This window comes from Vidua macroura, chromosome 18 (genome assembly GCF_024509145.1).
Source record: "Vidua macroura isolate BioBank_ID:100142 chromosome 18, ASM2450914v1, whole genome shotgun sequence".
Lineage (NCBI taxonomy): Eukaryota > Metazoa > Chordata > Aves > Passeriformes > Viduidae > Vidua > Vidua macroura.
Window position 1 is genome coordinate 6,512,904 of NC_071588.1, and position 14,215 is coordinate 6,527,118.

Below are 14,215 nucleotides of genomic sequence, written 5' to 3' on the forward strand. Positions count from 1 at the left end.
CGGCGGCGGCGGGCGGCGGCGGGGGCTGCCCAGGGATTGTCTCGCTCGTTCCGCGGCAAGAAAGTTGGGCGGCGAGCGCGGCGGCGGCGGCGGCCCCCCCGGCGGTGCGCGGCGGCCGGAGCGGGGCCCCGGAGCGGCGCTGCCCCCGGGGAGGGGGCGCCGCGCCTGGATTATCCCGAGCTGGGTCGAGCCTCCTGGATCTGCCTCTCTCCTCCGCGCCGAGTGAATCCGAGGTGTCCTCGTCCTGATCCAGATAAATCTTCCCCCCCTTCTCTTTTTTTTTTTTTTTTTTTTTTTTTTTTCCTCCCCTCCTCTTCCCGTCGTTGCTTTTTTTGGGGGGTGGGGGGAGGCGGGGGGTGGAAATTTGTCAAGGTCATTCCGTGGATTTAATATTTTTTGTGTGTGTGTGTGCCGCTCGCCCCACCGCCACCGCCACCCAGCCTTGCTCTGTGGATTATCATCGCTCTGGATCCGAGGCTCTGAACAGCAGGATTTTTTTTTTGTTGTTGTTGTTGTTGATTTTTTTTTAATTATTATTGTTATTATTTTTTAAGAGCTCCGGGGTTTGGAGAGGGGAAGCGGTGAGTTGGAGGGGGGCGACTTTTCTCTCCCCCCACGCCCCCCCCACTCCCACCCACCCCCCCCTCTCTCCTGGCCTTCTCATTTTCATTTTTTAATTTTTTTTTTAATTATTATTATTATTATTTTTAAAATTTTTTAATTTGCTTCTTCTTCGGCGATGGATGGGAAAATCCGGCAGAGCCGGAGGTCGAGGTCGCAGCGGGACCGCGTGCGGCGGCGGGAGGCGGCGGCCCGCGACCCGCGGAACCAGAGCCCGTCCTCGGGCTCCGAGAAGGAGCCGAGCCCCGGCAAGGAGAACGGCGGCCAGAACTGCACCGCCCCGCGGGGCCCGCCGCCCGCCGCCCGCGCCGCTCGGCCCCCGCGCCGCCGCCGCCGCGAGTCCAGCTCCCAGGAAGAGGACCTGATCGATGGCTTCGCCATCGCCAGCTTCAACACCCTGGAAGCGCTGGAGGTAAGAGGGCCGGGGGGCTCTGCCCTCCCGCGGGGCGGGGGCTGGGGCGGCGGGGAGGGTGGGGGGGGTTGGAAGGGAAAAGGAACGGGGGGGGGGGGGGGGAAATAAAAAAGGATTTGAGAAAGGAAGCGCGGCGCTTTCAGGCTGCTGAATTTTGCAAATAGCAATTAACGTGCATTAATCGTGGTGTCAGCCCGGGGGGATCCCGGGGCTGCGGTCAGGAGGGTGCCGGGCCAGCCCCGGTGATCGCGGCTCTGCTGGCAACTTGCTGTCCCCCCCCCTTTCCTTGCTCCTTCCCTCCCCCGGTCCCCTCCTCTGCCCGGCTCCGGCCGGTGTTCGCCATCACTTCGGGCAAGTCAAATGTTTGTTTGGGGTTTTAACTGGCTGCAAAATAATTCCTGGCGTGTTGGGATGGTCCGGCATTGTTGTGAATGGTGGAGCTTCCCCCCCTCCCGCCCTCCTTCCTCCCACTCCCCCCTCCTCCAGCTCGGGAGTTTGTGTTTGCATTGCCAAAATGTTACTTTATCTGTCTCCGGAGATTGTTAGCAAATGGCTAGTGTTTGACATTTTGTGGAAAAGAGATGTTTAAATGGATAATAATCCCTCGGTTGTAATTCCCATTTTTGAAGTAATTGAACAAATTCTTCATCTCTTGTTGACTGTACATATTTTTCTGGTGTTAATAGGCTGGCAAAAAATATTGCTTGTCTAACTTATTACAAACAATATTTGCTGAGCAAATACTGCCTGCCTTGTCTGAGCTAAGTTAAGCAGAGCAGGAAATTTAATATTTTCAGAGGGGCATTGACAAACTATGACTTAGGCTTTTGATTTTTGTTTTGTTTGTATACAATTGGAAGAAGTGAGTTGTCGAGAGGAAGCACCTCACAAGTTGCTTGTTGGGTGTAATAACTTGAATTCCCAATAAGTATGAGCAATTCTGGTGCTTTTGCCCACTTTCTTTGCCACACCATGGTGGAAACCTGGGCAAAGTTTTGGGTGCTCTCCTTACTTTGGATTTCCTGCCACTTGTGTATCTGTTAACCCGTGTTACAGCAGTGAAGAGTTCTGCGTGGGCTAATGAATGCTCTGATTTGCCCTGGGATCTTGAACGTCTTTGGCTCAGACTCTGAGGTCCCATTTTGTTCGTGGGCTTTGCTGCTCCCCAGCCCACCCCTCCAGCCACGCAGGCCTCTGGTGACATCGTGGTTGTCTGGAGTTTTTTGCCTGTAGGACCAACTTCTCAGAGTCCCAGAGATGGTCCCTGTGTGCCCGAGGAGGTGTCAGCGGTGGCCTTGGTGTCAGGACCCTTGCTGGGGGTGCCAGGGGTTCTGCTCAGCAGGGACATTTAGCCCAGCAGTCCCTGAGCAGCTCTGGGTGTGCAGGTGCTGGAGAGGGAAGAAGGTTTGTGTTAGCTTGGTGGTGGCTGTTTTTTGGCTTTTTGTGCTGTCATTTGTGGGGTGTTGTCCTAACAGGAAAGCCAACTACTTTGTGTATGCAGAACTGATAATGAGCGAGCAATCTGCTTTCGTGTGCCTCTAAACCAAGCCCTAGACCTGCCTGTATAACCTTATTTTTTCTTTTTCTTGGGCATGCTCTTAGTCAAATATGCATCAGCAGATAGGTCCAATTAAACCCCTGAGTCTCTACTGAGCTGTCAGGGAAGAAAGAAAAATTCATCTTCCTGCAGAAATTTTCTACCATGATGAGCACATTATCAGGAAATAGAGTTCAAATGATAGTGCAGTCCCTCCAGGCTGACGGGGAAAACTCTGGGCTTTTCAGATGGGGAGAGCCTTGTTATTGAATCAACCAAACCTTGATAATAAGGTACACAAGGGTAAAAAGTGACCTTAAATATCTGCCACCCCAAGGTACTTCTGTTTGTGGAAGCACTTCTGGTTTTTCTTTAAAAATAATAATAAAAAAAAGTCCTTACAAAATGATCCACTTTAAAATTCTTGCAAAAAACTTCAACGCCACCTGAAATTAACCCATTTCTACTCTATTTACGAACATGTACGAGAACAGCTTCCTGGAATTAACTGCTACCTACTATGTTTGCCAACATGTACTAGAACACTTCCCTGAAATTAACTGATTTTTACTATATTTACCAACATGTAAGAGAACACCACCTGAAATTATTGTGTATTTGCCAACATGTTAGAAAGCAACATGTGTGCACCTCTGCAACCATGGTAGTTGACACCTCAGTGGGAAAAGTGTGAGCAGAATTCACCTGTTTCACACCAACCCGGTGTGTTACATTCAAGGTTGTGTTCTTGGACATAATGATGGTGTGCATTTCCTAAATCTCTGTAAAACTAGAAAGAAGAAAGTACATTGTGTGGATTTTTCCCTGCAGCACTGCCTTGGACCATGGGTGATGTTTGGCAGATGTGATGCAGCAGCAAGGGAAGGGGATGGTTAAGGCAAAAGCACTTTAAATCAGTATATACCCATGGAAATTACTAAAATGGCATGGTCATTTTGTGTGGTGTGGAACTGTGTTCTCTGGTGAACTTGACTGCAACAGGTAGTTTTCTTCTGCTTTGAGGAAATCTGTATATTGGTGTACATTGTTTTTTAAGAGGATTTAAAATCTGCTGTAATGCTTTTTTAAAAATAAATAAGAATTGAAACCTTCTGTGCTCATGAGGGGGAAGAAAGTGTAGAAGTGAGTATATGGCTTAGGGACAATACTGAACTAAGAAAGTATTTTATTTAATTTTTTAATCCTTAAAGGAGCTTTTGTTGCTTATGTTGTAGTTCATTGTGGTATTCTAGGTTGGTTTGTCTCTTGATGTTACAATGATCTCTGATTATGTTTAATAGACTAACTAAGCCTTGGGTTTCCCCTTGGAAATGAAATTTTTCAGTGTTTAGGTAGAACTTAATGGTAGAATCATTTGGGAGAGGTAAGGTGGTTTTTGGTTTGTTTTTCTTTGTATCTCACCATATTGTGAATTCCCCTTCCCCACTGAAGGAAATTCTCACTGCTGGTGTTCCTGTAAATAAAGGGTGCTTTATAGAATAAATATATGTATTCTTCCTTTGTGTTGACCTGGGAGTATGAGCAGTTAAGGTTAATGCTGAGAGATGGCTTTGAGGTCTCCTTTAGTTCTCTGGTGTGAATTTTAAGCATTTTGGATTTTAAGTCCTGTGGCAATGTTTCCTTTGGCAGTTGTCATCTGAAAACCATGTGTCTTGTTTCAGCGAAACTTGTGACTTATGTATCTCCTATCCTACCATCTTCCAAATAAAGACTGAGTTGATTATATATTTATTAAATTAAGTAAAAAAGAACACAGACACACAAGCAGCACCCTGTTTCTATGTATAAGAAGCTAAAACTTATCCTTTCTCTTCCTTCCCCTGGATCTTCTTGTATAAATCCAGCCCAGGTTTCATGCAGTTTAGGGCTGGTGTGTGTGTGTGTCTAGGGCTGTTTTTTTGGGGTTTTTTTAGTACCCAGCCACTCACCACGACTTTGGACTTAACCTGGAAATGTAGTTTGCTCTGACCTCTTGGCTTGAGGTGGTCAGTGAGACGGTCAGCTGCTGGAAAAACCATCAGGTGCTGCCCAGGAATGGTTGCTGTGCCAGGGGCCAGGAAGGCTGGCGGGCTGAGGAAAGGGGGATTTCTGCCCGCCTTCCGAAATGAATGGTGTGGATGTGAGCATGTGTGTATATTCATTACGTTCAGATGAAGCTGCTAATTATTCTTGAAGGTGATTGGTGAATCAGAGCGAGAGAATCTAAATGAGTGAGTCGGTAGTTGAGGGCTCTCTCTGATCATAGCTGTTCCTTTCAAGTATGAAAAACAGCGCTAAAAGGGAACTTCATCAGAATGTTAATGAATGCGATCTTTGAGAGCAATTGTTCTCCCAAAGTAGTTGAAAAGACAAGGGGTTGTGTTTTCTTTTTGGCTGTTGTTTATCATTTTTACAGATTCCAGCAAAGCTTTGGCGCTCTGAATGGAAATTTTAACTTTCTTGGGGGGGAGGGGGGGGTGTGTGTACAGTTTTTTTTGAGGAATGTTTAACCTGTTTATAGACTCTTGTGGAGAATCCGTGCTCAGACGTGTGTGGAGTGCTGTGTGGAAGCAGCTCCCCGAGCTGAAAAGGGGCAGACCTTGACTCGATGCACGTGGTGTTGAAGTGGAGATGCTGCCCTTACAAGCAGAGCTGGGGCCCAGCTGTGCCCAAGGAGATGGATGCTTTACCCACTCCCTGTTTGTATCCAGAGGTCTGGCAGTGCTGCCTCGCAGTCCCTGCTCTGCCTCAGTGTAGCAGAGTTTAGAGAGCCTGTTGCTCCTAGTAGACTCCTGGACAAAATCCATAAGTTCTCCAGCTGTCATCTTGATAAGACTGTTTTCACATGTGTGCTGTACACTGTCCTGTTACTGTTGCTCTGATCTCTCATTGATAAGAAAACCAATGTATTTAACTGCAGCTTTCTGTTCCAAAGGTTTTGTGCTAGCTCCACTGACCTAGTGATGTAACTTCTGATTTTTCACCATCTCCATGTCTGCTTTGCAGCTTAGATTTTCTCATTGCTAGCTTATGTTTTAAAACAAGTTTCTAGATATTTAAGTATTTTTTCCTTCTACTTAATTGTCAAGTGTATCAAGCTAGCGTTTCTGATGGCCAGTTATTCCTCTTTAAAAGTGCTTTTGACCCCAGGAAAGCTAATGATTTTCTGGATGATGCTCTAAAGGCTCTAAATGCCTTTTGGTTTTCCTGAAGGCTTGCTAGTCTCTATTGATTTGTTCTCCTAGCTGTTGATTTTCTTTTTTTTTTTTTTTTTTTTTTTTTTTTTTTTTTTTTTTTTTTTTTTTGTTTTTTGGTGGGGTTTTTTTTGGTTTTTTTTTTTTTAATCTTGTCTGAAGCAGGTACTTAAGGTGTCTTTGTTGTTGTTGAGGAATCAGAGGTGATTAAAGCAGAGGAGGAGAGCTCTAGAAAGCTGTGCCAGGAAGGGAGGTTTCCCTGCACACCGTGGCTGAGTGGTGGGCTGTGGTGAGGAGGGATCCAGCCCTGCTGCTGGGTGGGGAATTCTGCCTCCTCAGTGAAACCTGCCAGGATTAAAGGAGTGATGGGGTGCATGGCAAGTACAGCCCCTGCCTGGGGGCATCCCTGCAGCCAAGGTCAGGGCACATTTAGTGCACATAAAGTGGCTGCAGGGGTGTTGAAGGGAGGAAATTGCTTGGAAATCCCAACCAAGCTCAGGGGTCACCCTCATCCCTACCTGAGGTTTCATTTTTAACTCAAATTGCCCTTGATTCTGTCTGTCTGGGTGTTTTGGAAGAGCTTTTAATATCCTACCAATTTTTCTGAAGTAGTTTCCCATAGTATAACTGCTCAGACTTTCTTGACCACTCTGAAACCTGAGGCAGAACATGAGGTGAAGTTTGCTGAAATGTCAAGTAGACCAACTATCACAGAGAAATTCAGAAGATACAGTCAGTTTTAAAATAAATTAGAATCTATACTATTTAAAAAATAAAGTGCTCTGTATTGCACAGGTAATATTTTTTTTGTAATAAAAGGGACATAATAGAACTAGTGTTCCACTTCATTCAGATAATGTTTACTTGCAGTAGTGCATTTGACTTCATGCCTAGTAAGAACTGAAAACTTTACTGTCCTCTCAGTGTGCTAAGAAGATGCACTTTTTATAGTTTATCTCAGTTATTTCACAGAATGAGACTGACTGTCACAATGCTACTTTCTGGGAAAATAGCAGTGAAGAAGGGAGCTGGGTAGGATGAGATCAGCCTGGTGTTTCATGTTGTTTTTTGGTAGATCCCTGCTTGCTCTGCAGAAGGGCTGATGGTCACGGGACTGCACTCGTGAAAAAATTCATTTCGGTGCAGATATGCAGTACTGTGGCTGGAGACATTGATAGAAAGGCTTTGGGGTGGTTTTACTTCCCTGCTTTTTTTGGGTGAGGTGTGAAATTCTCCAGGCACAGCCACAGCAGGCTGCTCCCCTGTATCAGGCTTTGCATGCACACAGATCCCAACTCCTTGTGCACCTTGTCTGGGTGCAGTGTTGTCAAAATGTGCTTACTGCTTCAGCATCTGGGCTTTGTCCTGGTGGTGCAGGATGAGGGAATATTGTGTAGTTTGTGGTGCTCCTGCAAGTACTCGAAAGAGAACGGTATCAGCAGAACTGAAACGCTGTTTCCTGCTTGATGCAGTTTGGGTTTTTTTTTTTAAATAAAGATTTGAAATACAGTGCGTAGGGTGTGCAACTTGGTATCGGTTGTAGGTGAACATCCAGCTCTAAGTGAGAACAATTTCCAATTCACTGCACTTTAATGCCTCCAGTTTATCATGGTAAATGTATAAAAGAGTTTTATGTAGGTGAAGTGGCTCTTGCTGTTTAAATATCTCCTGGCTCTACCGTGTTCAGCACAACGGTGGCTGTGACTGTTCCAGCCATGCTCTTCAGACAGGAAAGAGTTGCAGCACAGTGTTACCAGCCCTGGTCCATCTCCTTGAGAAATTCTCTTTCTCAAAACTAATGAACTATTAAGAATACTGCTCTGATGCTGAAAGGAGAATCAGTCTTTATGTTCTAAATCCAGAAACATTTAACATGGAGGCAAGGGTTAACCAGCTCCAGAGCCGCCCAGGCAAAACCGACCTGTGTGTAGTAGTCGGTCCAGTTCCTCTGGTGCAAGAGTTGTGAAAGCTGGGCAGGTACAAACTGCACCAGCTGTGGGGCTCCCACCTGCACCAGCCAGGCCAGCAGTGCCGAGCCCAAGTGACAGGCAGAGAGGTGAGTGTCACCCTTTGCAGCTTAATTATTTTGTACTGAGTGACTGGATGGGAAGTGCAGAATTACCTGGCTAACAGGAGCACGGGGGCAGCTGAGTGCACAGCGCTTGGATGATCCAGGATGAATGTAGAGTGTTTCCTTTGTAGCTCTGTCTTGCTTCGAGCCAAAAAGGGACTGAATTTGAACAAAAGTTGCATCTGCAAGGTCAGTGGTTGGCATGGATAAGGGGATTGAAGGGATCAAAATTATTTCCCTGCGCCACTGGCTGCAAAACATGGGCTTATGGCACCATTCCTGTCTCTCCCTTTGTGCTCAGAGCAAAGCTTTTTTAAATCTTGTGCTGGCTATCTATAGTGCCACGCAAACGTGGCAATTTGAAGTTAAATGTTCTATTTTGAGGGCTGCCGTGCATGGTCAGCAGGGCAAGGAGCTGTGCTTGGGCTCCTCTCCTCTGCCCACAGCCTGCCTTGCTCTGTCTCCTGCACAGGTTGTCATAGAGAGGAATTCAGAAAACACATGATGCAGTTGTGCCTGTAGTCTGAGTGTGAAGCTTATAGTGTTTGTGGTTTGATATCATTGTGTTACCTTGCCCTTCAACAGATGTTCTTTCTAGCTTCATAAAAATAAGATAGTGATTGTTTGGTGTTTTGATTTCCCCCTCCCCCCCTCAATTTTAAATATAGATTGATTCACTCTGGTGCTGGGGTGTCCCTGACCTAACCTGTACTTAGTGATGAGATGCTGAAGTTAGGAGCAGCCCAAGTTGGGAAACAAATGATAATTCAGAGCTGTTGGGTGGCTGCTGAAGGCCACCAAGCTCATTCCTTTAACCCCTCCTCTTGCTGACTGAAGCTGCAGCTTCTTTCCTGGGAGCTCTTATTTGTAGAGAAGAGCAAAAACCCCCAAAGAGTTTCAAGGAAAGTGATGTCTCAAAGCTTACAGTGACATCAAGTGCATCAGGTAATAAAATGCATTATTGCTGTTGATGTTTTGGTGGCTCTTAAATGTCTCTTGCACTGCTGTGGAAGAGGATGTGCAGCCTCTTAATCCATTTAGCCTGAGCACATACCTGCACTCAGGGGGAGTGAGACTCAGGATGGTGTGCAGCTAAGAGATGTTTATTCAATCAGTCATACTTGATATAAAATAATTATGATGTTTTGACATCTTGTTAATAACTTGCAGCCATTGGGAGAAATGGAATTATGGCATTCTCAGTCCTTGATGGAACCTTGGCATTTCTTTCAGATTGTAAAATTAAAGAAAAAATGTGAAAGCCATTAAAATAGTTGGATGTGGGGCCTGGGAAAAATGATGGCCTGCTTAATTGAAAAAGTGCTTCTTTCCAATTGAGTTTCATTCCAGTTCAGTTCTGCCCATTTCCTTGCATCTGTAATGGAGAAGGAAAAAGGCTGATCCCCCCCAAAATCTGTCTGTGAGAGCGTTTTGGGTGTCACTTGGTTCTTCATCTTATCTGTGAATGAAGTGGAAGGAAATCCTAGTGAGCATTAGACATGAGAGAAAAGTCTTGTCACCTGTAATGACTAAAATCCCCTGAAGTGTTGCCAGCGTGTACTTTAGGAATCATATAATTATATGATTATTGAAAGAGACATAAAAGACCTCATGGCAAAAACCTTAGAAAGGGGGAGGGAGGGAATCCGTATGCAAATAAAGATATGCAGAATTTGCTGCCTCTCTTTTTTTTTTTTTTTCCCTAGTTATTTTTCAGTCCAAAGCTCAGTAATTGCTTTTATGGGGATTACTTAATAAAACTGGGGCATGCAAAGGAGGGAGAAATTGTTTATGCCAAGTCACAGGGCTGGCTTGAAGTCCTACGGAGTTGGAGTAAAAATGGATTTTTAAAAGTAAAACTGCAAAGTGGGTTTTCTGCTAAGAGAAAATAGCTATTTGTTGAAATGTTATCCTACAATAAAAGTGTTTTGTGGTCTGGTGGTTAAGCAGAGGGGTCCGGAAGTTGAGATAACGGGGTTTTCTTTCTGACTCCGCCACAAGTTTCCTCTCGCGGAGCTCTGGGCAAGTCCTTTCATCACTGCCTGTGTCACCCTGGCTGTGCCACTGCTGGGGTACCTGGTGGGTGCTGGAAGTGCCACTCAGGGAAACTCCTGTCACCCCTGACGCGTCGGAACTGTCTCAGACCTGACGTGAGTGTTTGCGCATCACCAGGAGGTGAGGGGAGAGCCTCTGATGTCAAAATCTCCTTGTGCAAACTCCTAGGGAAATGCTTCCCCTCTGCCCCACACCAGGTGTGGGAGAGCCTTTCTTGTGGCATGTCCTGAGCAGTGCCAGGCCCTGCTCTGAGCGTGCTGATGGTGCAAATGCAGCCTGAGATTTTCCCGAGCTCTAGTTCTCCTCTCAGAGTGAAAATACAGGCCTTGACTTCAGGCTTCTTAAGTTCCCTTAAGCTTCATCAGTCCTTACTGATGCTCTGGATTTATAATCTCGCTTCTCATAGCAGCGCTCATTCATGCCTTCACTAGGAAACCCTCCTGATGCAGAACAGACGTATCTCAAGAGAGGTTTTGTTGCAAGATAGGCAAAAACTGCCTTCCATTTTTTTCTCAGGCTTAACTAAAGCACTTGGTGCATTAAAAAAAAAGGAAAAAAAAAATCCTGTCATACTGCTGTTAATGTTGAGTTACTGAATTTTTTGCAAGATCTGCCCAGGAAAGAACACCACCACTTAGTCTGGTATTCTAGTTTGGCACTGAATGGTACAAAGTTGTGATACGAGTTTGCTGGTGTGATTTTTAGCTGAAAATGACAATGGTTTTCCAACCAGATGGATTTTATAACTTGCCTGCCATCAGCTCATCCATCAAACTCCGCAGAGATCTGTACATTCATGTCAGTGTGCACATGGCAGTGTTGTTGATGACATCAGACAAACTGATAACTCTCTTGGAGCCCTGTTCCCACTCCCTGGGCAGCCCCTGGGGTGGGTTTGGCAGGGAGGGGAGCGGTGGGGGTTTGTTCCCAGCCTGTCCCCCAGGTTCTCGCTGGCAGCGTGGAGCTGAGCTCTGTCCCAGCTCCTGTCCGTGGCTGTGGAGGTGGCTGCAGCTGCAGGGTCCCTGGAACTTGTGCAGGGAGCGGACACAGGCACTGGTGTTTCCAATGCTGTTTGTGTTGGGTGAGAGCTTGGGGCTGCACAGGGTCTGGAACTTGGTTTCACACAGCTCTTTCATGCTCATACACGGCTGTTCTTCCACGTTGCTGGAAGATGCTGTCACACGGGGTTGTGACTTGGAAATTAAAATTTTAGCTGCATCTAGGCTAGAGTGATTGCAGGGCTCAATCAGAAAAGGTTCCCATGTTCATTACTAGGTCTCCTGTAGAACTTTTCGGCTTTTTGCAAGGAAAGATGCTCTTTTTAGCAGCTGTTGGATACAGGAGCCACATGTTAACATCAAGCTGGTTTGCCTTGGTTAGAAGATGACCCTGTGTTTTGGCAGGGGAAGGACAGGCTGTTTCCAAACCAGAGGTTATGGAACTGCTCTAACGGGGCCTGTGCAAACTAATGTAAACTCCCAGGTGACACCTCAGACAAACAGCTATATGCAGTTTGTTTGCTTGGTAGATTCCCAAGAATTATTTTTGAAAAAAAAAGGAAATAGTTTACACAAGCTGTTTCCAGAGAAAGCATCTTTGGTTTCTTACATTCAGCTGTGTTATGTCCTGAGAAACACATGGATGGGTTGTGGAGTCTGAGTGTGTTGCCTGGTTCTCCTCTGCACAGGAGATACTCAGGGTTTTATAATTATAAAGTTGCTGGTCTCCAAACACTGTAGCTCTTGTGCCACAGCTCTGAGGCCAGCCATGCTACTGGACTGTAAGATTATTAATATTATTTCCTGTGATGATTGCGAGGTGCTGTGCTGCTCAGGTGGAGCAGGCGTGTGTGGCTTTCCAGGGGAGGCTGTTCAAGCCTGGCTCTCGGGCAAGAGCGAGGGCTCTGCTTTCCTGATCAGCGCTTCCTGCTCAAAATGTATCCGTGGATTTTCATCACCACTGCCAAAATAAATGCTGCAGACAATCCAGGGCCAGGAATGTCATCATCATCATCAGGTTACTGAGTTTCTGCCTGAAGGTCAGCTAACTGTGACTGCTACTAAATAGCTGTTTGCTGATATGGTGTCTGCAATCATACACCACGCCTGGTGGCACGTTTTCAGAGGAGTTTTGGCATGGAGCTGTGTGGCCCAAACACAGGGGCATGCTTGTTGATAATTGTAAGGGTGATACAACCTGAAAAGATACTAATTTGACCTAAAAAAGGACAGCATAAACTGTGAGTGAGTGTTTATCTGACTTAAGTACAATGTGCTGGCCATCCAAAATCGAATTAATTTAGTTTGCTGTCCTTCTGTGGCATGGGATGGGGTCAGCACCTGGGGTGGTCTTGAGCAGCATGGTGAGATGCTGTAATGCAGAGCATGTGTCAGCATCAGGGCTGGTAAATGGGCAGCTTCTGGTGTTTCCTGCAGGCAAATAAAGCTCGTCTTCCCTTGGGGTGCTTCCCTTGGTTTGTTCTTTTGTGTACTTCTGATTAGCTGCTAGTTACCTGCAGGTGAATTTTCACTGTTCAGTGCACATACCTGGACAAAAAGGAGCAGCTGCTGAAGAGGGGGAATAGATATTTGTCTCAAACAAAAAATGAATTCTCCTTGTTCTTTTATGTCTTCCTCCTTTTGTGCTTGTGTGTGTTAAAATTCCCATTCCCTGTTTATATATGTTTATCAGATGAAGTCACTGGTGTTTTTTCCCAGTATTACCTTTACAATGTTATGAACATAAGCAGAATGTGATTATTCACTGCTGAATGCTGTAGGAATAATGGGTCTGTGCCTAAAGCATAAAGCCAGGCACATAAAGCATGCCGTAAGAATACGGACATGAGGGGGAAATGCCAAGTGTAGTTTCTTTTACCAATTTTACCGGAGCATTCAAGTACTTACTTTGAGTTAGGAGGAGGTTAATCATGATGTAAGAGTGGTATTTTGATGTGAGGGAGCAGAAAATGGGGAGAGTGTGGGGGTCACTTCCCACCATGGGAATCTGTATTCCGTGGGGAGAGTGACAGCTCCCAGCAGTGCACTTTGTGTCTTCATGGGGATCAAGCCTTTTCAAGAAGAGTGAATTTTAGTGTCTTGCAATGTATTCCTGATGCTGGTGAAAGGAACAAAAATAGGCTGTGGAGGTTTTCCCACCTGGTGCATTGGCATCCCCTTGGCTCTGCCTTCCCAGGCAGCTGCCAAACTAGAAACTTTGGAATGTCTTTTTGCAGGTACTTTTTAAGAAGGTCAGAATTTGGGTTGCAGCTGAATTACAAAGTAAAAACTTTGCTGTGATGTGCAGAAATGTTTTTAGACTTTTTCGTTTTTCTAATGATACATTGCCAAGCTTTAAAGTTGAATGAACTTTAAATATCACCTCTGTTTAGCAGCAGTTGAACTTTGTTTTCTACTTCCTTCAGCCTCAAAAAAAGAAATAATATTGTGTCCTCTTTGGACTATGGCCACTGAAATGGTGTTTGTCTCTATTGTTAAAAAAAGAATGAGAATCTGGCTGCCTAATTACCCAGTGCTGCTCCTTTTAATTTTGAAAGTTCATCCTTTGCCCCTGCTCTTTTTAATGTAGATTTTCTAAACAGCGTCTAAAAATGTGTGTCTGAAAGACCTAATTAGTGTTGATATTTCAATATCTGAGCTTATAATTTAGCTTTTTTTAATAGGGCACCTGGGTATCAGCACTAAATATGAAGAAAATTGAACCTATCCCAAAAGCGAGTTCATGTAATTTTAATTGGGGATGGGGGAAGAAACAACCCTTAGACTTCAGACTGAATTATTTGTTTGGGCACACTTGGAGCGTGTCCCAGGGAGGGGGGGGGGGGGAATGGTATTTAATTAATGCTTTAGTAATACCATGCTCACTTAGCTTTATGGTTTTAGAAAAATTTGCCTAGCCAAAGTCATCCTGGCCGAGGTGGATATCTGTTTGCTTGATATTTTAAGTCCGATACAGCATTGTTCACACCTTCTTGGAATGTAATACAGGAATAAACGGGAAACCCAATCTCCTTAGCACCCTGAGTCACACAGACAGGCCGTGCTCTGAGACAGGGATTTATTTCATGCATGGTGGCCTAGACATGAAACAAATGTGTAGAAAGGGGAATTATGTAGAATTGAAAGTGACAATTATGCAAACATTCCAGTTGAGGAAGAAGTAAATTCTTCTCTTTTTCCATGTGCTCAGCTTCAGAGCTAACGAGCAGCCTCTTGGGGGTTTTGCTCTGTGTTTGTATCTGTCATATCTCTCTCATCTCTCTTGCTTCTTGTTCCTTTTTCTTTTTTTTTTCTTTCTGGTTTGAC

General features: G+C 45.3%; 1 protein-coding gene across 5 annotated transcripts in view; it reads left to right on the top strand.

The window, feature by feature from the left end:
- The first annotated feature begins 364 nt into the window (after positions 1–364).
- The window catches only part of FBRSL1 (fibrosin like 1), a 502,969-nt gene continuing 489,118 nt past the window's right edge, over positions 365–14,215 (top strand). For all 5 annotated transcript variants that reach the window (XM_053993750.1, XM_053993752.1, XM_053993753.1 and 2 more), the window contains exon 1: positions 365–1,033. In XM_053993750.1, the coding sequence (XP_053849725.1) occupies positions 740–1,033 (294 nt within the window). In that variant the 5' untranslated portion in view covers positions 365–739. The remainder of the gene's footprint in view (positions 1,034–14,215) is intronic.